The sequence below is a fragment of the Octopus sinensis genome, linkage group LG2 (assembly GCF_006345805.1).
Source record: "Octopus sinensis linkage group LG2, ASM634580v1, whole genome shotgun sequence".
NCBI lineage: Eukaryota > Metazoa > Mollusca > Cephalopoda > Octopoda > Octopodidae > Octopus > Octopus sinensis.
The window spans coordinates 68,589,133-68,615,060 of NC_042998.1; the positions used below are offsets into that span (position 1 = coordinate 68,589,133).

The following is a 25,928-nucleotide window of genomic DNA, read 5'->3' on the forward strand; positions in this document are numbered from 1 at the left end:
GTAAATGACTTTCCAAGATTAATTAGGTTAGGTTATTGTTCAATGCATATTTCGATGGTTGGAAGGATGGGCGGATGGATGGATGCATGCATCAAGCTTGCTAGGAACCTGCCTGTCTGTTTGACTCTATCTATCTATCTATCTATCTATCTATCTATCTATCTATCTATCTATCTATCTATCTATCTATCTATCTATCTATCTATCTATCTCTACTATCTATCTATCACTCTGTCTATTTCTCTCTCTCTCTCTCTCTCCACACACACACACACATATATATATACATCCATACATTTCTCAAGAAAGGAATGGATAAGGAACGCAGATATATCTCAGGAGGGTCATTATACCAATAATAAACACACGCTTTGGTTTTATTTCATTTCTTTTTCTGCTTATTTTTCGATTGGTAACTATCTAACCAATTAACTAATCGACTGTTTGATTAACTAACCGTTCGATCAATCAGTCAATCAATTAGGCTTGTCTAAGTTATTTCGTTGCCCTCAGTATCTCGTCAATAACATGTCTCTCTACTCCGGCTGAGTTTGAAATCTGTTTGGCGGCGGCTGGGATGGCGGCGGCGGCGGAGATAGCGATGGGCATGGCGGCGGGAATAGCGGTGGTGATGGCGGCAGTGGTGGGGATGGTGCTGACGGTGGCAGCCAAGACAGTGATACACATGGCAGTCACTAGTTCAATCCTCGCTGGGTTTGGCTGATCCTTTGACACCCCCCAAGGTCGAGCAGATACACTAATGTATCGAAGTACTATATGTTGATTTCTTTATTTTTTTTAAATGGGAGCGTTTATGCGATCATCCAGTCTGCTAGAAATAGCAACCAAATCTCCCTCGGATTACAAACTATCGTCTTAAAAACAAGAAGAACTCATTGAATGACGTAATCCATAGTAGACTGTGAGACGGGATGCTCATAGATCTACTGAATAAAAGCCAACAAACTCGTTTTGCAACTACGAGGTTTCTTGTTCAATCGCATTGCATGGCATCTTGGGCAAGTGTCTTCTCCCATTAGCCCCGGGACGACCAACACTATGTGAACGAATAGGGCCGACGGAAATTGTGTGGAATCTTGCCGTATATATATATATATATATATATATATATACTCTTTACTCTCTTTTACTTGTTTCAGTCATTTGACTGTGGCCATGCTGGAGCACCGCCTTTAGTCGAGCAAATCGACCCCGGGACTTATTCTTTGTAAGCCCAGTACTTATTCTATCGGTCTCTTTTTGCCGAACCGCTAAGTGATGGGGACGTAAACACACCAGCATCGGTTGTCAAGCAATGTTAGTCAAACACCGACACACAAACACACAGAAGACACTTGCCCAAGATGCCACACAGTGGGACTGAACCCGGAACCATATGGTTGGTTAGCAAGCTACTTACCACACAGCCACTCCTGCGCCTATATATATATATATATATAATATATATACATATATATATATATTGTGTGTGTGTGTATGTGTGTTTGTGTTTGTACTCCACCACCGCTTGACAACCGGCGTTGTTTTGTTTATAGCCCCGTAACTTAACGGATCAGCAAACGGGAACGAAGGTGGTGCTCCAGAATGGCCGCAGCCCAGTGACTGAAATACGCCAAAGATGAAAGACAACAACACCAATAACGATATGGAGGAGTTTAATCGCTTTTAACATAGGTACAAGAGCAGAAATTTCAGGGGGGATGCAGTCGATTAAATAGACCCCAATAGTCAACTGGTACCTAATTCTATTGACACCAGAAAGATAAAAGACCAAAGTGCTCTCAGCAGGATTTGAAGACAGAATGCAGAGAGCCGGAACGATTACTGCAAAGCATTCTATGCGACGTTCAAATGCAGAGGGTCTCAACCTTTTTAATATACGGGTCAGATTCAAAACCTGGACTTTGTAAGGAAACGCACACACACACACACAAAAAGGCGAAACAAATCATTTAAAGAAAACTGTATTATATTCATAGAAGAAGGCGGCGAGCTGGCAGAATCGTTAGCGCACCGGACGAAATGCTAAGCGATATTTCTTCCGTTGCTACGTTCTGAGTTCATGTTTCGCCGAGGTCGACCTTGCCTTTCATCTTTTCGAGATCGATAAATTAAGTACCAGTTGAGTACTGGGGTTGATGTGATCAACTGGCCCTCTCTTCACAAAATTCAGGCCTTGTGCCTATAGTTGAAAGGATTGTATTCATAGAAGGAAGACCTTCAAGGGCCCCCGGAAGGCTGTTTCAAGGCAGCATGTAGCTGCACCAAAAAAAAGAAGAAGTAAAACATAAGTCAATTAAAGAAAACTTTATTATATTCATAGAGAGGAAATCCGTCGGTGGCACGGAAGGATACTTCAAAGGCTACGTGCGGTTGCCTATTTATAATTGGTTTCTCATATTTGACACAAGAGGAAGGTGTCTTCAGCTTTTACGGAACCCTCCTTGTTACAAGCATTCAGGCCAGGTCTCAGTTTCAGGGTGCCCTCCACTCCCTGTCTCTCGATCCAAGCCAATCTTGGGGGATTTGAGGGAGACTTGGGTTGTGATTGAGCCGAGTTACGATCAAAGAATTGTAGGAGTGTGGCTGTGTGCTCAGTCACATTCCTCGGGCAGAGAAATAACGAAAATCTATAAGAAGCTTAATGCCTGGTGATGAAGACGATGACGACGAAGACGAAGAAGAAGAAGAAGAAGAAGAAGAAGAAGAAGAAGAAGAAGAAGAAGAAGAAGGGAAGGAGTAGAAGTAGAAGAAGTAGTAGTAGTAGTAGAAGAAGAAGAAGAAGAAGAAGAAGAAGAAGAGGGGAAGGAGGAGGAGAAGAAGAAGAAGAAGAAGAAGAAGAAGAAGAAGAAGAAGATGGGAAGGAGAAGAAGAGGGGAAGGAGAATAATAATCATATAATAAGAAGAAGAATAAGAAGAAGAAGGAGAAGAAGAAAAGAATGGGAGGAGGAAGAAGAAGGGGATGAGGAGGAGAAGAAGGAGGAGAAGGGGAGGAGAAGGAGAAGGGGAGAAAGAAGAAGAAGAAGAAGAAGAAGGAGAGGAGGAGGAGGAGGAAGAGGAAGAAGAAGAAGGAGAGGAAGAAGAAGAAGAAAAAGAAGAAGGAGAGCAACAACAACCACAACAACAACCACAACAACAACCACAACAACAACCACAACAACAACCACAACAACAACCACAACAGCAACAGCAGCAACTGTTTTGTCGCTGAGAGGAAACAAGTGGTAGAGTAGCTAGAAGCTGACGAGTGTCTTTCTCGTTGCAAAGCAAACCGCCAAACCGCCATTGATTGTTTGCAAGAGAAAGGCGAACACGCAATGCTGAGTATTCTTGTTGTTCTCCTAACAACGACGGCAACGTGTTCAGTTAGATGTACTATAACAGGTTTGCTGTACATGCACGTGTGCATGTGTGCATCTGTGCATTCATATGTGCATCTGCTATAGTTTATGGTAGCAGATGAACACAGTGAAGTGATCAGCAGCAGCAGCAGCAGCAGCAGCAGCGGCAACAATTTACGGAACTTTCCGGAAAGAAGATCGTCATTTCCCGTAAACCGAAGCCGAACGTTGTTGATTGTGAGGCTGCTAAGATGTGGTGGGTGGTGGTGGCGGTGGCGGTGGCGGCGGTGGTGGTGGTGGTTGAAGGGGGTGATTTGAGCGTTTTGTGATTGGAGTGTGGGTGGTAGTGATGATGATGATGATGATGATGATGGTGGTGGTGGTGGTGGTGGTGATGATGGTAGTGGTGGTGGTGGTGGTGGTGGTGGTTGAAGGGGGTGATTTGAGCGTTTTGTGATTGGAGTGTGGGTGGTAGTGATGATGATGATGATGATGATGATGATGATGATGGTGGGTGGTGTGGTGGTGGTGGTGTGGTGGTAATGGTGATGTTAACAGTGTTGACGTCGATGGTTGGTGGTGGCAGTGGTGGTGGTGGTGGTTGTGAGGAGGGCGGGGCGGGGGAACAGTAAAAAGATCGATATTTTCTCTGGCAAATCAGTAGAACGAGATGCAGCATCAGTTAACGAACACACACACACACACATGACGTAGCTTATACCGCCGCCATCAACGCCAGCACCTTTAACGTTTATTCACCACCACCACCACCACCACCACCGCCGCCGCCACCACCACCACGGTCTTCATCATCATCACCATCATCGTCGTGGTCGTAAACAGCTGGCTACTGTTAAAACCAATAAGCAACAATGTAATTTTGCGAAAAGGTAGACTCAAAACAGGCGGATTTACTTGAATATACCATTAGCTTAAGCTGCCGGGTGGGATAATAAAGATAACGATTATAATGATGATAACGACCATGATGATAATGACGACGGTGATGATGATGACGATGATAACGATAATGATGATGAGCCAGTGACATTTAAGGTTCACGGTCTCTCGTCACATTTATATCTCACATCTGTTGGTCTCGCCTTCGTAGTTCAGTTGTGTGTGTGTTTTTTCTCTTCCTTCGCTGGCCGCTTTCTATCTATATGTTGTTGGCCAGGTCAATGCTTTTATCCACGAGCTACAATTTACAAATGATTGATATTACATGGAGAGCAACAAGGAAGAGATAGAGCCGACATTTCTTAATCGTTTTTTCAATTCCGGAACAGCGAATAAAATGACAGAAAAACTAGTAAAATTTTCGCTCAGCGATCTACAAAAGGACAAACTCTGGCCTCATTTCACCTCAGCTGGACGGATCATGGGGTAAGTCGGTCTTTGTTTCGCTTTTATAATTCACAACTGGACCTTCAACTTATACATGGGGGAAGGTGCATACACACACACACACTCACACATGCGTGTGTTCGTTTGTGTGTATGTGTGTGTATGTATGTGTATATATATATATATATATACACACACGCACATATACATGTATATATATATATATATATATATAAATGTGTGTGTATATATATATGTGTGTGTGTGGTGTGTGTATGTATGTCTGTATATGTATATATGTAAAAGTTGCTTAGAGAATAAGTTTACCTCGTAAAGAGATGGTTGCATCGAAGTAAATTCTGGTTTTATAGCTAGTACTTTTGGGAAATGACATTTCTTGCTATCAATAGGTGTATATTAAGAATAAACTTCATTTTTAACTAAATGAAGGAAAGAAAATGGAGAGTTAAAATAATAATAATTACTTATTATATATATGTATTTCTTTCTTTTTTTCATGTGATCTCTCTCTCTCCCTCTCTCTCTCTCTATATATATATATATATATATATGTGTGTGTGTGTGTGTGTATGATATAAATACACACACACGCCTTGATACCACCCACACACGTGCATGAGAGTATGTGTATGAATATATGCACATATATGTATATATATATATTTGTATGTGTAAATGTGGGTGGGTATGTATACGTATACACACACACACACACTTATATCCACGGCAACTCCTGACATGCGCCCAAATTTAAAAATCACAAACTCAATTGGAGCAAGGTTATATATATATATATATATATATATATATATATATATATATATATATATATATATATATATATATATATATATATATATATATATATATATACATATATACACATACATAGACACAACACACATACATAATATATATGTATGTATGGTTGTGTGTGTGTGTGTGTGTGTGTGTGTGTGTGTGTGTGTGTGTGTGTGTGTGTGTGTGTGTGTAAACACCCTCTTTGCAGTTGTGATTAACAATAATTGAAAATCTAAAAACGAAATCTGATTTGCTATTTGCTGTCATTTGTTATTGTAAAGCGTGCATGTCAAGAATGGATGCAGGAAACACTTGTATATATATATGTGTATATGCATGCTATGTGCGTGTGTATATACATGTACGTGTGTGAGTGTGTGTGCACATATACATATATATACATACATAAATATATATATATTATATATATATATATATATAATATATATATATATAATATATAAGTATATATGTGTGTATGCATATATTATGTTGGTATGACTGCGGTGTCTGTGTTTATATATGTATGTATGTATGTATGCATGTATACTTGTATGTATGCATGTATGCTTGTATTTATATATGTATACATTATTTGTATACGTTTCTATGTCTGTCTATATGTGCATGCATGTATATGTATATGTATATGTACGGATAGTTGGCTGGATTCACGTATGTATATATGTATATATGCATCATGTATGTTTTATATGTGAATGTCTTGTGTGTATATTTGTTCATACACGCGGAGTGACTCACAAACGTATCTATATACATATTCAATCGATTGAATCCTTCAAGACAAACACTTATGCACTTGTTATACATACAGTAGTAAATGTTCGGAACATATACCACAATATATATATACACACACACATACAAACACATACAAACGACCTTCTCTTTTTCTTTCTCTTTCATTCTCATACAAGCGCGTGCACCCGTGCACATACCCGCCTACATACATTCATATACACACTCAAATACGTGCGTGCACACAAGCTGACAAAAAGGAATTAGAGCCACACTGGAAGCCGCTTATTGCGATCACTTCAGGATGAAGCCTTTTCGATAACAGTAACCGATTAATAGCATTAATCAAATATAGAGTGCAGGATCCACTGATTTTGATAACAATAACCGGCCGGTAGCATTACCCCGTGATTATAATAAGCGGCTTCCGCTGTATGATGGACTCGTGCACTTTGGTGCAGGAAATACTTTATACACATAGAAACACACAAACACGCACACACATGAATAAACGCTTACATACAGGCAGTCAGGCAGACAGACAGACGTGCCCTTATAATTCTCTGCCTGATGAAAGATGTAACCCGTGAAACTCTGAGTGATGTTGATGGCACCAGCCGTGTAAATGAGAAGATCATACTCTACACCTATTGAGAACTTTGCCTCTCGTCTGTCGAGCTTAAAATATATACACACACTGTGTATATGTATATGTGTGGTGTGTGTGTGTGTGGTGATTTATGAATGTATATATATATATATATATATATATATATATATAATACGTGTTGTGTGTGTATTATATAATATATATATATATATATATATATATATATATATATACATACATATACAACATGTATACATAGATATAAATATAAATATATATATATATATATATATATATATATACAGTGTGAGACTGGCCAGATTTTCCAGCTTGCTCGATGGCAAGTGGGCCGCTGCACGATTAGAATCTTTATATGGGGACACATGTTAGTATCTAAGGGGTCCATCCTCTCAAGTTTGAGGATTTTTTAAATTCACTCTTGGAAGAATGTATTAATTATTTCATCCTGGCTGTGATTGCAGGCAGTTGAAAAGAATACTTTTAACAAAAATATTAAATGATAGCATTGTAGTTGCGGCTGGGCCCCCTTAGTCTCCTGGCAACCAATATTTTTAGATCCAGTCCGCTACTGTATGTATATATATATATATATATATATATATAATATATATATAATATATATATATATACGCGTGTGTAAGGCGTACGGATCTTCTGTACTTTTTTGCACCTTTACGTAGTCACTCGACATGCTAGAAACTACAGCCAAATTCTTTTCGAAAATGGAAGAAACGATAGATAATGTAGTTCTTGAAGCACACAAACACACACACGCAAGGAAAAAAAAAACTGGATGATAGATCTGCTGCGATTCGTGTACCGTAGACAATAAAAACCGGATAGTCACGGCAGGAATACTTAGAAAAAAATAATCTGCAATGTCCGAGGAATTGGTGATGACCTTTGTCGATATGATTTCTCATTAAAACGTGTTAATCAGGACAGGAAAGGCAGTATCTCTGACTCTTTACAGAGGTCTTTGTGACTGATTGGATGAAGCGAGGAAGTTATCCCCAACTTAGGAACCTGGTCTGAACCCTTGTAAAACACAGAGGAACGTTGAAGACACCTAAAAGGACCTAATACTAGCAAACAGTATAAGATGCCACCGGTTTATCGTCCACTCTGACAATGGTATTTCATATAGTCTCCATCTACCAAAGTTCATTGAGAAGGTACTTGGTCGAACCTATACGATGGTAGAATATATTTGTCCAAGGTACCACAGTGTAAGTAGAGAATTATTAAGACAAAGAGAGAAAGACTAGAATTCCGACAGTTTTGGCCAAGTCATTTGTTCCCCAGAGAAAGAATAAAATGAGATATTTATAAAATTGCTACTTCGAACCCCGCTGGGACCGGAGTTCCCTTCAGTGAAGAATGTTGTGATCTAGGTTTTTTTAAAGGCTGGTTATCTGGTGTCATGGACACCGGATAACCGACCTCAAGAGTGGTAGATCTCGAGAAAAGAATTACATAGACACACATGTATTTTAAGAATATGTAATCACGTTTATATGTGTATATATAGGCGCAGGAGTGGTTGTGTGGTAAGAAGCTTGCTTCCCAACCACATGGTTCCATGTTCAGTCCCACTGCGTGGCAACTTGGGCAAGTGTCTTCTATAGCCTCGGGCCGACCAAAACCTTGTGAATTCATTTGGTAGACGGAAACTGAAAGAAGCCCGTCGTATGTATGTATATACGTGTGTGTGTATGTGTGTCTGTGTGTATAAACATTTATAAATGATTATATAAATGTATGTGTATGTTACATAAAGCTTTTATCTTTTATCTGTTTCGGTCATTTGAATGTGGCTATGCTGGGGCCTTGAAGGGTTTTAGTCGAACAAACTGACCCCAGGACTTATTTTTGAAAGCCCAATACTTATTCTATTCGTCTCTTTGGCTGAACCGCTAGGTTACGGGGACACAAACACAGCGGCACTAGTTATCAAGCAAGGGTGGAGGACAGACACAGACAGAAAGACACGCACACACACACACATACACGCGCGCGCGCACGAACATGTTTAGATCCACTTTATTTTATTTTATTTATCTTTAATTTTTTTTGTGTATTTCTTTCAGTCTTAATTAGCGGTCATGCTGGGGCAGTGCCTTCAAAAATTTTTAGTCGAATGAATCGATCCCAGTATTCATTATTTTTTATGTCTGCTATTTATTCTATCCGGACATCTAAGGTACGGGGACGTAAACACACCAGCACCGATTGTCACGCGATGATGTGTGTGTGTGTGTGTGTGTGTGTGTGTGTGTGTGTAAGTGATTGTGAGAAACTAGTTACATGGATACAAAGATATATACTTACATATAGTAGAAGACACTTGTCCAAAGTGCTACAGTGGGACCGAACCTGGGACCATGTGGCTGGGAAGGCAATCTTCTTACCACACAGCCACACTTGCACCCTATCCACACAGCCACGCTACACCTATTCTATATGTATACATACATACATACATACATACATACATACATACATACATAATATATATATATATATATATATATATATGTATATGTATGTGTATATATATAGCAAGTAAGTTAGGGGTTATGGATGCAACCCATTGAAGGATAATATTTATCCAATATACTGTTGGTATAATACCCAAATTCTCAAGACACAAGTGTTTTTAATTGCAATGCAATTAACTTATTCATTGTATTAAATGGGTGAAGGTAAAGAAATATTTTACCATTAATTTATAATACAAAAAGAAAATGGAGAAAACAATTAGTTGGTTTATCAGCTTAATCAACTAAATTGTTTCCCCTTTTCTTATTTTGTATTATATATATATATATATATATATATATATATATATATATATATATATATATGGTATAGTTTTCAATTTTTTCATTGTTGAATTGATAAAATGTGTTTTTTTTCTAATATATATTATGTGTGTGTGTATGTATCTATATATGTGTGTATGTACATATATTCTTACAGACCTTATTCTTTCTCTACATCTGGGTATTCCCATCCATATGTACATCTTAGAATAAATTTTATTCTAATTATGGGAGGAACCCCCGGGTTTCATACTCCACATTTATCTTTTCTCATTGGTAATGCTTTTCTGTATATATGCGTAAATATAATTGCTTTCCAAAATAACTTGCTCTTCATGTTTGAGGCTCTTATGAAGCTATAATGTGTTACTCAGACACTCAGCTACGAATTTGTTATATATAGCGGAAACAGCTGTAAGCTAATGAAGTTTCATTAGATAGTCTCTTTTTCCTTTGTCATCTCTTTTACCTTTTGAAGCTCTATACTCGTCCAACACTTCGTTTACAAGAAAATGTATAATGAGTTGTATACCAGGTAATTAGTAATGCAATGCCTAAGTAAATTAGGGAGGGAGAGAGAGAGAGAGAGAGAGAGAGAGACAGAGACAGAGACAGACAGACAAGACAGACAGACAGACAGACAGACAGACAGATAGACAGACAGACAGGCAGACGGATATATTTTTTATTCTCTGTTTATTTTCTCTTATTCCTATCTGTTGAAGAGCGTAGGCTCGAAACGTAAAAGACTTTCTCACATTCCCGAGCGTCAAACAAATACAACTGCTTGTTGTTCATACACCTGTCTTCGTCTTTTGTTTTTCTATAAATTTCAACTTCATAGTTAGATGGATAGATAGATAGATAGATAGATAAATAGATGGATAGACGGATAGATGGATAGATAGATAGATAGACAGACAGACAGACAGACAGACATTATACATATATAAATGTTATATCAAATATTACGTATATGTTTCCTTCTCAAGCTATGCCAGGCTCATAAGGGCCGGCTACCTGGTTTCAGTGGTGTATAAGTTCCCCACCTGGACGGGACGCCGATCCGTCGCAGGATTACTCATTTTTGCCAGCTGAGTGAACTAGAGCATCGTGAAATGAAATGTTTTGGCCAAAAACACAGCACATCGCCAGGTCCAGGAGTCGAAACCACATTCTTACGACTATGAATTCAGCACCCTAACCACTAAACCACGCGCCTCGACTATTACGTATATAATATACATGATATTGATATATTTTATGTTTATCCACACATACATACACACACACACACACACACACACAACACACACAACGTACGTACGTATGTATGTATGCCTGCATATATACAATTATGTATATTAATACACGCATGCATCCACATGTATATTGCTATAAGTTTCTGTTTTAAAGCTGAGAGAATGCAATTTCAGGTAACGTACTCAATATCAGGTGTAGGCGTGTCTGTCTCTCAAGAAGTTTGCTTCCTAACAACATGGTTCTGGATTGAGTCCCTCTGCGTGGCACATTGAGCCACCATCTTCTATTATCGCCTCCGGACAACTAAAGTTTTGAGAGTGAATTCGGTTGACGGAAACTGAAAGAAGCTTGTCGTGTATATATATATATAGGAGACCCCTTCGGTCATGAATGACCATGGGATTGCACCTAGAAAGTTACCCTCCGAGGTACAAGTCCGGGCAAGGTTGTTTATGGAAGACCAGCAGTCGTCCATGCATACCAGCCTCCCCTCTCCACACCACTGATGTTATCCAAGAGAAAGGTAAAGGGGCCGATACAGCTTGGCACCCGTGATGTCACAATGCATTTCTACAGCTGAATCAACTGGAGCAACATGAAATAAAGTGTCTTGCTCAAGAACACAACACGCAGCCCGGTCCGGGAATCTAGCTCACAACCTCACGATCGTAAGATCGACGCTCTAACCACTGAGCCATGCGCCTTCACACACACACACACACACACATATATATACATACATATGTGTGTGTGTTATGTATATATGTATGTATGTATGTGTCTTTGTATCCAAATAGCTAGTTTCTCACATTCACCTACACATACGCACACACACACACACTCACACTTCATCGCTTGACAACCGGTGTTGGTGTGTTTGCGTCCCAGTACCTTCGATGTCCGGATAGAATAAGTACCAGACTGAAAAAATAATGAATACTGCGGTTGATCCATTCGACCCCAGCATGGTCGCAGACTAAGACTGAAAGAAATACACAAAAAATAAAAGATTGATAAAATAAAGTGGATCTAAACATGTTCGTGCACATGTGTGTGTGTGTGAGTGTGTGTGTGTGTGTGTGTGTGTGTGTATGTATGTGTGTGCATGTGTGCTTTTGTGTGTGTGTTTGCGTGTGCGTTTAGATGGCTTTAACAAGACTAATCATGTTGCTGATTCCTTAGAATTTGAATTCTAAGGAGAATAGAACGTGACTAGTTTTGTAAGAGTCATCGTCTGAATAAACATGAACACACATGCACATACACATATATAATATATAATGAATATATATATATATATACATACATATATATATATATGTGTGTGTATGTGTATATATATATAAACATATATATATATATACGTGCATATATGTGTGTATGTATATATGTATATTTGTAACTGCGAATTGTCTGTATGTCCACTTTGCAAGTAAAAACTACGAAACGAACTTTCACAAAACCATATACACTGTAAATCACTATCTCACAGGAAAGTTTGTATAACAATTACTTTCAGAAATGGCAACCAACTTTCCCTCATACTACTTGTCTTTCAAGAAAGAAGATTTAGAAAGACAAGAGTTTTAAATAAAGCTGAAATATGAACCTTTGTTTCACTATCTCGCTGTGTGGGTGCGAGAAGAGGGAGAGAGAGAGAGAGTCTGGAGCAATGAAATAGGGAGAGGTAGAGAATAAGAGATACACATAAAAAGACATAGATGGACATAAAACGAGGAAAGGAGGGACTTCAACGATAATGAAGATGGCGGCGGTACATTTGTGTCGCGTCAAACTCTCTGTTTTTCTGCCTTCTTCAGTTTTTAAACTTCACTCTTTCTTTATCTGTCTATCTCTCTATCCCTCTCCCTTTCTCTCTCCCCCCCCCCCTCTCTCTCTCTCTCTCTCTCTCTCTCCTTCTCGGGCATTGTTGAATACAGAAGACTACAGAATGAACGATATGTAGAGATACAGAGTGATGGTGACGATAGCGGTAGATTTAAAACTAAATCAAAAGAGCAGCAATGTTCTATTGAGGAGATATTTTTTATTGGGTGAAAGCAGATTGTACTCGCATTCTCCAACTTGTACAGTGTTGGAAAAGCTTGCCGGTATATATTCACAGCAATATTAAATAGCACACCAATATACATTAATATAATAGTAGTTCTTAAATTTCTAACGATATTTATTTGAAGGATTCAAGTGGTCAGACATGCAACTATCTTCATATATCAATGATTATGTAGACGTTTAGTTATCTATCTATCTATCTATCTATCTATCTATCTATCTATCTATCTATCTATCTATCTATCTATCTATCTATCTATCTGTCTGTCTGTTTATTTGTCTGTCTGTCTGTCTATTTGTCTGTCTGTCTATCTATCTATCTATCTATCTATCTATCTATCTATCTATCTATCTATCTATCTATCTATCTATCTATCTATCTATTTGTCTGTCTGTCTTCTATCTGTCTATCTGTCTATCTATCTATCTCAACCGAGAAGGCAAGGCGATGGTGAAAGAATGTGTGTGGTGGACTCGAGCGAAAGGATTAGAGACAAATACTTACCTCTCTGGCCAATCGCTCGTCAACTTTTTCAAGTACCAATTGAAAAGGAAGGTGAGAATGGAGAGGCAGGTTTTGTCACGTGAAAATTTCAATAAAAAGTGGGTGGATGTAGCAAAGATGGTGCGTGTGAGTGACGAAACCACTTTGAGCACGATCCTGTAAATCGAAAGAGAGTGAGAGAGAGAGAGTACTTGTCTCTCATGTGTTTATTCCTTTCCTGCCTGAGGTTACCGTGGTCTTTTCCGTAGGCTTTTCTTTCCACGGATAAACCTAATCTTACTTTTTACATTTTTAGAACTCTTCTGTGATACACGATCCCTTTTGATCGGAATGTTACTTTTTTCTTATTTTTTTCTCCTTGTTTTTCATTTTCGAAAAGAAAAGCTCTACATCTGCATTTGTCCCCTCTGTGTTCAGCCCTGTGTGGTCAATAAAGAAAGTTATCTATCTATCTATTAGTCTGACTGTCAGCTTTTCTGTCTTGATAACAATCGACACACATTTGCGAATAAACAGAAACAGTTGACTAAGCCACACCACCATGTTACTGTCGGTACCTCTAAACAGACACATCTACGTAATCTTTTTAAGCAGTTCATTAATTAAATGAAAGCAAAAATTTCATTGATGAACCGTTATGAATTGGCGTGCTTCATATATCAATGATTATGTAGACGCTTAGGTATACAATGAAGGATAAAAGGAACATCCACGAGCAAAGACAGACATTGCAAATAACTTATTGAGTGGCCTTCTGAGAAATTTCATCGTGGATTTGATTTTGTTCTGTGTCTTATGTGGGCTCATTGTAGGTTTTCATTAGTGCTTACACAAAAATGGAATATTTACCCAAATTCATACTGGTTCATCAAAGAAATTTTTGTTTTCAGTTAATTTGTGAACTGCTTAATAAGATTACGTAGATATGTCTGTTTAGAGGTACTGACAGTAATATACTGGGGTAGTTTCTATTTACCCGCAAATATGTATCAATTTTTATCAAGACAAAAACCGACTGTCAGACTAATCGATAGATAGACAGACAGATAGATAAATAGATAGATAGATAATTAGACAGACAAACGGACAGACAGACAGATGAATAAATAGATAGATATGTTTCTTTATTAGCCACACAGGGCTGCACACACACGGGACAGATTAAAAAGTAGAGCTTTTCTTTTTGGGGAGAAAAAAAGTGGGGTAGGTTTTCGATCAAAAGGGATCGTAGAAGGGAAAGGAAAAAAAGGGGGGGGAGAAAAAACGATCAATTGGGATCGTGTATAGATAAGTTTCTTTATTGGCCACACAGGGCTGCACACAGATGGGACAAGTTACAGATAGATAGATAGATAGATAGATAGATAGATAGATAGATAGATAGATAGATAGATAGATAGATAGATAGATAAGATAGGTAGATCGATAGATAGATCGATAGATAGATAGATAGATAGATAGATAGATAGGTAGGTAGGTAGCTAGGTAGCTAGGTAGCTAGGTAGGTTGGTAGATAGGTAGGTAGGTAGGTAGGTAGGTAGGTAGGTAGGTAGGTTGGTATGTAGAAGTATGTAGGTAGACGGACGGACGAATGGATGGATGGATATAATATTCACTTTTTTGAGTACATTTATTTGATAAAATGTATGCCTTATGTACTATATAAATATCTATCTTTATATGAACGTTCTTCCTAAACACCCGGGCATCACCGGGTACCTCAATTTTTTTTAATCTCACTCCCTAACCCTATACGTGTGTATGTGTGTGTGTGTGTGTGTGCGCGCGAGTGAATGTGAGAAACTAGTTACCACTTTCTAATAATGAACTCTACAGATGAAAATCGCTGAGAATAAATATTTATTTATAAATTTAATGATTTGTGACAAACTACAGTATGTTTCGATCTTATCGATCTTATGAAACGAGCGTGGCACAAGATTAAATTAGAGTACACAGTGTAATAGTATACAGTTTCGGAGACAATGTACTTATAGATAGATAGATAGATAGATAGATAGATACATAGATAGATAGATAGATAGATAGATAGATAGTTTTCTTTATTAGCCACACAAGGCTGCACACAGATAGAACAAATTACAAGGTATAGCTTTTTCTTTTGAAGGTTTAAAAAAAAATAAAAATAAAAATAAAAAAAAAAAAAATAAAAAAAAAGAATAAGAAAAAAATAAAAATAAATAAAAATAAATAAAGGGGGGGTCGATCAGAAGGGGTCGTAAAGGAGAGAAAGAGGACAAAAAAAAAGTGGGGGTTAAAAAAAAAAAATAGATATATAGATAGATAGATAGATAGATGATGATGCATACTACATACATACATACATACATACATACATACATACAGATACAGAAACATACAGACAGATAGACAGACAGACAGACAGACAAACAATAGATAGATAGATATGTTTCTTTATTAGCCCCACAGGCTGCACACAGATAGAACAAATACAAGGTAGAGCTTTTCTTTGAGGTAAAAAAATAAAATAAAAATAAAAATTAAAATTAAAAAAAAAGAGGGGGGTCGATCAAAAGGGATCGTAAAAGGAGAGAAAGAGGACAAAAAAGAGGGGGTTAAAAAAAAGGGGGAGAGGAAAAAATTGATCAAGGGATCGTTATCACAGAAATGTCAATATGAAGTGTAAAGGGAGGACAGGTGAGGTTTACCCGTGAAAGAAAAGCCTACGGAAAAGACCACGGTAACCTCGGTCAATGAAGTCACATGTTATATTTCTTTTTTTTTTTTTTTTTGCAAATAAGCAACTCTCTGTATTAATTTTTACGTTTCATAGAATCATAGTCAAGGTGGCTTCGTCATTCATACGTGCATCCTTGCTACATTCACCCATCTTTTTTTCAAACATTCACTAGACAAAACTTGCCTCTCTACTCTCACTTTTTTCTTCAAGTGATACTTGAAGAAGTTTGATGAGAGATTGACCAGAGAGGAAAGTGTTTGTCTCTAATCCTTTCAGACGCGTCCACCAGATACATTCTTTCGCCATAGCCACAAGTATGATAAAAATAGCTCTTCCTTCCCGTTTGAAGGAAGGAGGCGTGACGATATTAACGATAGACTCGGCTGATAAACCGACACGTCCCACACGTGACAGCAGTCGTTCGACATAAGCCCACAGGTCGGAATTGCTGGACACTGCACGATTGCGTGCAGAGCGGTTTCGTCGCTCTGCCCGCATCTCGGCAGGTCGGCCCCGTGTGTCTCGAGCCATGCCTATAGAGCTTATCCCGAACGGGTAGCGCTTCTCGGTGGCACCGCCAGGCCAGGGATCTCTGGAAGTTTTCCATAGGTCCCGGGCCGAAAGTCGTTTGAAACAGGCGGGTCAGGTATTCCTCGTCGACGCCCAGTTTTGCCCCGAGCTCGTCGTCGTACCTCCCCTCCACTAATCCCCTATAGAATGCTTTGGTTGTGTTGAAGTCACTCAAGGTCGACCCGGGACGGCAGAGTTGCTTGAGAGCAACGCGACACTCGCGGTGCCATTCGCCCTTCTTCGGCCTCTTTTTGATCCACGACTGTAGTTCGGTCATGGAGACGAGTTGCGGAATGCGTGCCTCACAAACGGCGACCACACACTGTTCACCGTCGTCTACATAGAGCCGGAGATGTCGCAGTCTCAGCGCGTGTCTGCGCATCATCAACCACGGCATGCCCAGCCCTCCTTTTAACGGGGTTGACAGCAAATGGATCGCCTGACCATCGGGACGCATCCTTTCCACAAGAAGCGGAAGAGGATGCGTTTCTAGTTTGGTGATGGTAGGTCGGGACAAGGTACGACGGTCAGGCGGTAGTAGATGATTGACGCGATGTACGGCGTCACCACCTCCGCCCGACCTTTTAGGACAGTTTCCTCTCGGCCCATTGCTGGGCGAGAGTGACCACCCTACCCCCGTTATCTCGTTCCAGTTCTTCTCCATTTGGAGGTCCGGACCGAACCAGACCCCGAGCAACTCAACCGGGCCGTCTGTCCAGCGTCCCACGACGGAGGTACTGGTGGACGGCATGGGCTTTGCTTCTCCAGGTGCCGAGCCGCAAGCCCACTGACTTTTCCGGTTGATTTTTGCTCCTGTCACCGCTTCGTAGTCTTTCAGTGTCTCGCCGACCCGCTCGATGTGCTCGTGGCTGACACTATGACGGTGACGTCGTCCGCGTATGCAGACACGCTCGTCCCGCATCCTAATTCTCGCGGGATGCCCCTCAGAGTCGCCAGCTCCGCAGTAGTGGCTCAAGAGTCAATACGTATAGAAGCGCCGAGAGGGGGCATCCCTGACGGACCGAACGTGCAATGTCGAAGGGTCTCGATAGAATGTCCATTTACGCGAATTACCGAACGGATGCCTCTGTACAAGGCAGCTATCCAGCCGCGGAAGACGGGACCGAACCAGCCGCTCTCAGGACCGCCTCCAAGTATCGATGGTCTACTCTATCAAAGGCTTTCGATTGATCCAAGTTGATCAGGGCCCCACCCATGCCGGTTCGTTAACTACCCTGTCTATGATGTAGCGCATCAATGGAGGTTGTCATGGATGCTCCGGCCCGGCACGGCGCACGTTTGTGCGTTGTCCACCAGTTTTGTTGGCGTTGTCGACCATGACAAGCCCAACCTCTTGCTAACACCTTTGTCAAAATTTTCAGGTCTGCCATTGAGCAGAGTGATTGGCCTAAAGTTATCTATAATGTTTCCCTTGTTTGGATCTTTCTTCAGCAGAGTTACAGCTCCTCGACTCACAAAACCGGTATGCTCCCGTTTTGCTGCCAGTTGCAGTATACCGCTGCCAAGACGTCTCCCAAACAAGTCTGGCATACAATAGTAAACTCGTAGGGTAGACCATCCAAACCTGGTGATTTGTCCCTCGAGCATTCTGCCATCGCTTCCCCCGCACTTCCGCCGCCGTGATGGCACCTTCGCAGCACCCTGCCTTCTTGTCGAGAGTCGTGGCAGGCTATGTAGGTAGGCACTGAAGTCTACCCTACTTCTTGCCCTCCACTCGTCCCGAACAGTCGGGCAAAATGCTGCTGAAAGGCCTCACATATTTTACTTGGCTCGAGCAATTCGCGCCCCTGTTCATCTACCAGTGACCGAATGGTGGCTTTTTTGCCCTGTTGCGCCTCTGCCACCCGGCCTCTCTCGCGGCTCCACCCCTTCGTTCCTTAGAGCACGCATCCTATCTCTGACAGCACATCCTTCGTGTTTGGCGTTGAAGTGTTGGTCGAGGGCCAACCTCGCCGCCAAAACGTCGGATGCGATGCCGCTTCTAATTGCCTCTTCTAGCTTCTTAACTAGCTCACCCTCTACTCTATTTTCTATCTATGGCTAGTGCTTTGCTGTACCTAATCGCTTCTGCTTTTACTGCTCTCTTGAGGGCAAACCACCATTTGTTGTTGATGATGGCTCCCGTCAAAGCCCTCTTTACTAGTGTGCTAATCCGGTCTCTGAAAACTTGTCTGGACGGGAATGATGCGTTCAGTTTCCAGTACCCAGGACCCTGTCTCTGTGCCTTATCTAAGTCTAGCGTACACGTCACCAATTTGTGATCCGTGTAGCTGACTGTGTGGAATTGTGGACATCCTAAGTTATCCTTGTCTACTGTCCTACACAGTATCCTATCTAGATACGATCTCGACGACCCACTGCGGTTGCTCCATGTCCACGTTGGTGCATTTGGGTGGTCGAGTCGGTACCTGTCAGACAGTTGGAATCGTCTGAGCAGGTCTCTGAGGCATTTGCATCCCCTTCTGTTTCTGTCTCTACCCACGTAGTCTACATGCGTGTCCAAGGTAGCATTCCAATCCCCCACTAAGAGTAAAGGACGAGACGTTCCCAAGAATACTTCTAGACGTCGAAAGAAATCCGCCCGACCTGTTAAGGGCGGTGCGTAGAGATAGATAGATAGATAGATAGATAGATAGATAGATAGATAGATAGATAGATAGATAGATAGATAGATAGATAGATAGATAGATAGATAAAGCTATAAATTTTTGAGTGATACTTGGGTTAAGAAAAACCCATTGGACAGAAAGGTGTTAAAGGTTGCTGTCGACATTTTGCATCTAAGGGTTTTTGACTCAGTATTTACCCGCTAACATTCATAGCCCTATCTACTTCAAGTTCCACCGTTGAAACAGAATGAATTATTTCACGTCTCCCAAAGTATTTGAATTCTTATGAGGTAAACAACACACACACACACACACATAGTACTGGCACTCCGTCGGTTACGACGACGAGGGTTCCTGTTGATCCGATCAATGAAACAGCCTGCTCGTGAAATTAATGTGCAACTGGCTGAGTACTCCACAGACACGCGTACCCTTAACGTAATTCGCAGGGAGATTCAGCGTGACACAGAATGTGACAAGGCCGGCCCTTTGAATTACAGGTATAACTCATTTTTGCCAGCTGAGTGGATTGGAGCAACGTGGAATAAAGTGTCTTGCTCAAGGACACAATCCACCGCCGGGGATCGAACTCACGAACTCATGAACTGAATACCCCCAACCACAAAGCCACGCGACTCTATGTATACACATACACATCCATATAATATATATATATTATATATATATATATATATATATATATATATATATTATAATATATGGATAAACACAGTTTGATTCAAATTCGTTGCTACTCTTGAGTTTCAAGCGTGATGCAAGTCGTCAGCCATTTTGAATTTGAATGACAGAAGTTGATTGTTATTACTGTAAGGTGGGGGTTTGAATAGTATATATATTTGTATAATACATATTGGGTCATCCCATAAATAATATGATTTTTCAATACTTCGTTTATTTTTCAAAATAAAGATAAAGCTGTTGTTTTTCTTTTAATCTAAAATATACTCTCTTTTATTTTTTACAATGCTCTTCCATCTATCTGGTAGACTTGCAAGGCCCCTCTTCCAAAATTCACTTGTTCGTGACGAAAAATACTCCTCCAGTACTGCTCCCACTTCGTCTATAGAATTCATAATTTTTCTGTCCAAATGATTTTGAAGACAGCGGAATAAATGATAATCAGATGGGGCAATGTCCGGTGAATATGATGGACGTGATATCATTTCCCATTCAAACTGCTCCGGCCTTTGGAATGTCATCTTCGCCGTATGTGGCCGAGCATTATGCTGATGGAAGAATACCTTTTGTCTTGAAATCAAAGATGGTTGTTTTTTCTTCTAGCGCTGACTTAAACCGCTCAAGCTGCTCGCAGTAGATCCCCTTGCTTAACGTTTGGTTTGGGTTTAAAAGTTCAAAGTGGACTAAACCTTTCATATCCCATCAAACAGATAACAACACCTTACGTGGGTGAAGACTTTCTTTAGCCTGTGTGCCGGTGCTTCTCATTTCCCTACCCACGGTCTTCAGCGCTTGACATTTTTGTAGAGAACCCATTTCTCGTCACCAGTCCCTATTCGATCCCAAAAAAGGTTCATTCGTGACGTGTGGCAGCGAAGAAGATTAGACTCAGAAAGTTTGTGAGGAACCCATTGACCTAATTTGCTGACTTTTTTCTGATGGCACGCAGGTGTCAATGAATGGTTGAATGACCAAATCCAAGCTTCTCTTCCTCAACAATTACGATAGGATTTTGTTCCACCAGTGTTTGCAGGATGGCCGCACCGAGGTCTACAGATCTTCCAGGACGAGGTCTATCTTCTAGGCTGTAGTTTCTCGCTCGTAATTTCTGGAACCACCGTTGACACTGGCTTAGGCTTATTGTCCGATTCCCATATATTGCATTAATATTCCTCGCACTTTCCGTTGCGTTGTTGCTTTTATTGAACTCATAAAGCAAAATATGCCGAATATGCTCCTTTGTCGCTTCCATTATAACTTTGAAACCATAACTGTTAAAATCGAACTACACTCTTCAAAACTTGCACTAAGAATAAGTATAAAGTAAAATTACTACCTGCTTTATAGCAAGTTGATGCAGGTAGTTTATCCCGTTCCTCTCCGACTTTTAGATCATGCTATTGAAAACAACCGCATTATTTATGGGATGACCCAATATATATATATATACGCACACACACATATATATATATATGTATATTTATATTGTATGTATGTAAGTATACATTAAATATAGATATCAATTCATTAATTTGTGCTCCCTTGTATATAAGCATATATGTGTGTGTAAATGTGAATGTGTGAGTGCGTGCGCGTGCGTGTGAGCGCGCACGTTCTTGAAAGATAATACGTTAGTACTATATTTTCTATTAGGATTAATTAAAATCTTGCTCGAGGTTAACAGATTTTCTGATTAAGTTCAGTATCTCTCCATTGCAGGTAGTTTATTAATCCGGCCATAGAACTTATATGAAGACCTTCATGAATATGTACGTATGTATGTAATATATATGTATGTAGATAGATAGATAGATAGATAGATAGATAGATAGATAGATAGATAGATAGATAGATAGATAGATAGTAAAAGGGAAGAAAAGAAAAAAAAATAAATAAAATAAAAAATAAAAAGAATAAAAAGAATAAAAAGAAAAAAAAGAAAAGGAAAAGGAACAAAAGAAAAGAGAAATGAAAAAAGAAGAAAAAAGGGGAAAAAAAGGGGAAGAGGAAAAAAAAACGATCAATAGGGATCGTGTATCACAGTGTTATGATATATGGTGTAAAGGGGAAAGCAAGTAAGGTTTATCCGTGGGAAGAAAAGCCTACGAAAAAGACCACGGTAACCTTGGTCAATATTGTTATATGTTACCACATTTGTTTGCAAGTGGGTAACCCTCTGTTTTCAATTTCTGGGTTCATAGGATTATGCTCAAGGTGGCTTCGTCATTCATACGTGCCATCCTTGCTACATTCACCCATCTTTTTTTAAAACATTCGCTAGACAAAACTTGCCTCTCTACTCTCACTTTCCTTTTCAAGTGGTACTTGAAGAAGTTGATGAGAGATTGACCAGAGAGGAAAGTGTTTGTCTCCAATCCTTTCAGACGCGTCCACCAGATACATTCTTTCGCCATAGCCCCAAGGATGAGGAAAATAGCTCTTCCTTCCCGTTTGAAGGAAGGAGGCGTGACAATATTGACGATATACTCAGCTGATAAACCGACTCGTCCCACACGTGACAGCAGTTGTTCGACATAAGCCCACAGGTCGGAAATTGTTGGACACTGCACGAGTGCGTGCAGAACGGTTTCGTCGCTCTGACCGCATCTCGGGCAGGTCGGCCTCAGGTTTCTCGAGCCGTGTCTGTAGAGCTTATCCCGAACGGGTAGCGCTTCTCGGTAGCGCTGCCAGGCCAGGAATCTCTGGAAGTTGTCCATGGGCCCTGGCCCGAAAGTCGTCCTGAACAGGCGGGTCAGGTACTCCTCGTCGACGTCCAGGTTCGCCCCGAGCTCGTCGTCGTACCGCCCCTCCACTAATCCCCTATAGAATGCTTTGGTTGTGTTGAAGTCACTCAAGGTCGACCCAGGACGGCAGATAGATAGATAGATAGATAGATAGATAGATAGATAGATAGATAGATAGATAGATAGATAGATAGATAGATAGATAGTTGGATAGATAGATAGATAGATAGATAGATAGATAGATAGATAGATAGATAGATAGATAGATAGATAGATAGATAGATAGATAGATACACACAGACACACACACAAATGTGTTACCAATTCAAATATGCTTGTAGCATATTCGAACCAGTAAGAATGTCATTCACTGAATTTTGCCATAGGGAAAATTTCTCGCAGTAGATACATAGGTATAAATACACCGAATCAGCTTACAGCGCCCCCTAACCAGAGTGGTCATCTCCTTGAACTTGTAACAAATTTGTACTTATATATATAGCCTTTGACTATCGCGGGTGTTACATTCCAAACCCCACCGCGACAGGTGAAAATCCGCGATGTAGAAACAGAACTGTAGTGTATATTTTTAATTATTACTTTTATAATTTGTATATATTTATTTTATCATAAATGCAAAACAACACCACAGAGAAATCGACGTAAGTTTAAATATTAAACCACGATAGGTGAACCGCGATATAGCGAGGGATTACAGTATATATATATATATATTAACCTTGAAGCCGCGCTTCGGGCGGTATTCAGACTAGCTCCTGCGGAGTGCACCTTTAAGGCCTTCGGCCCAACAATAGGGCTGCGTCGAAACTTATTTCTGCAAATGTGCTGAGCACTGATGCTGATCATAGTTTAATCAATAAACGTTGGAGGTAAATGCAGTAAAAATAGTGAGGGAATAGCAGGGGCCCTTCAGAAATTGATTCTCCTTACGAGACTTCCTGAGAGTTCATTGTATTAAATTCATATGTCATTACTCCGATTTGATCGCCAGTGCTTTGTATTAGTTTAAAATGCAGTAAAAATAGTGGGGTCAATGGGATCCCAATTAAGCGGCCTTTGAAAAAATAGACCTCCCCTTAGGCCATTACTGGGATTAGGGGGAGTTGCTGGTTTCAGTTTCGTTGTCCTTGCTTCTACGGTCTAGGAGGAGTTAACGAAAATAAAAACGTAAGAAACGGACATAGAAATATCACTCAAATTTATAATAGGATATACATACATACATACATGCATACATACATACATACATACATACATACATACATATATTCTTTTATTCTTTTACTTGCTTCAGTCATTTTGATTGTGGCCATGCTGGAGCACCATCTTTTAGTCGAAGAAATCGACATTTAAACTTATTCTTTGTAAGCCTGGTACTTATTCGATCTGCCACTTTTGCCGAACCGCTAAGTTTCGGAGACCTAAAACACCAACATCGGTTGTCAAGCGATGGTTGGGGATGGGGCTCAAAAACAGACACAAACTCACAAATATATACATATATATATATATATATATATATATCTATATATATTATATACATATATACATATACGACGGGCTTCTTCCATTTCCGTCTACCAAGTTTACTATATATAGCTCTTGTCGGCCCGATATATAGTAGAAGATATCACTTGTCCAAGGTGGCACGCAGTGAAACTGAACCCGGAACCATGTTTAAGATACTTCTTAGCACACAACCACGCAAATTATATATATATATATATAGATATATATATAGTATGTATGTATATATATATATATATATATATATTATATATATATATATATATATATATATATATATATATATAGGTATGTATGTATGTATATGTATATGTATATATACATATAATGTATATGTATATATTATATATATATATCTTAAATATATATATATATATATCTATATATATATATATATATATATATATATATATATATATATATATATAATATATATATATATATAAGGAGAGAGAGAGAGAGAGAGGGCAGACAGACAGAGACAGACAGACAGGTTAATTTTTATTATTTGATAGCAGTTTGATGCGGCTCGTTTCCGAAAGAATGAAAGGCAAAGGTGACCCCGGCAGTATCTGAACTCGGAAGACGGACGAAATGCCGCTAAGCATTTTTCCCGCTGTGCTAACCGTTCTGCCAGCTCGCCGCCTTAAACTGTAATTAAACAATACTAAATAAGTCCTACCAAATTTGTTGGGTACTGCTTCCTTTCGGATATTAATTTGTACCTATATCTAGGGATACATACATGCATACACACATACACCCATAGGTCTACACTTACAAAACAAACATGTCTTAAAAGCCGGCCGATTGGGCGGCTTTTAAGCTAGTATATTTATTTATCTATCTATCTATCTATATATATATATATATATATGCGTGTGTGTGTGTGTGTGTGTGTGTGTGTGTGTGTATGTGTGTGTGTGTATACAGGTACATACAAACACACACATACATAATATATGCATAGATGCTTACACGCGAACTCAAATATATGCTCACTTACCCACATATATACATTCATATGGCGAAGAGACAGGATCTTTGGAGCGTTGGGTAAAAGTGCCTTTCCATATTTGCTCGCTCTCCGATCTGAGTTCAAATTCCACCGAAATCATAACTACCTTTCTCTCTTACTGAATTCGTTAGAAAACGACCAATCCAAGGTGAAGTATTGGTGGAATGCCAAGAACTGGAACAAGAAGTTACGGTGTGTCTTCTTGTTTTTTACACTCTGACAGCAACACCCGTGACGGCACTGGGTCCACGGTGTGTCGGTTGTCTTACTACTGGACACTTTGGTGAAGGTGTAGAGAAGGAGAGACTTACATACTTGGGTAACTGTTGGTATTTCAATAGCAAACCTTGTCCATGCCTGCATCGAGGGGAAGTCCTCACTTTAAAGTCACGTGACTTCGCGCTCAGTG

At 39.7% G+C, this 25,928-nt stretch overlaps 1 protein-coding gene across 1 annotated transcript in view; it reads left to right on the top strand.

The window, feature by feature from the left end:
• Nucleotides 1-3,995: 3,995 nt before the first annotated feature.
• Nucleotides 3,996-25,928, top strand: part of LOC115232463 — a 138,281-nt gene continuing 116,348 nt past the window's right edge. The window contains exon 1 of the mRNA XM_029802345.2: nucleotides 3,996-4,749. Coding sequence (XP_029658205.2) covers nucleotides 4,589-4,749 — 161 coding nt within the window. The 5' untranslated portion in view covers nucleotides 3,996-4,588. The remainder of the gene's footprint in view (nucleotides 4,750-25,928) is intronic.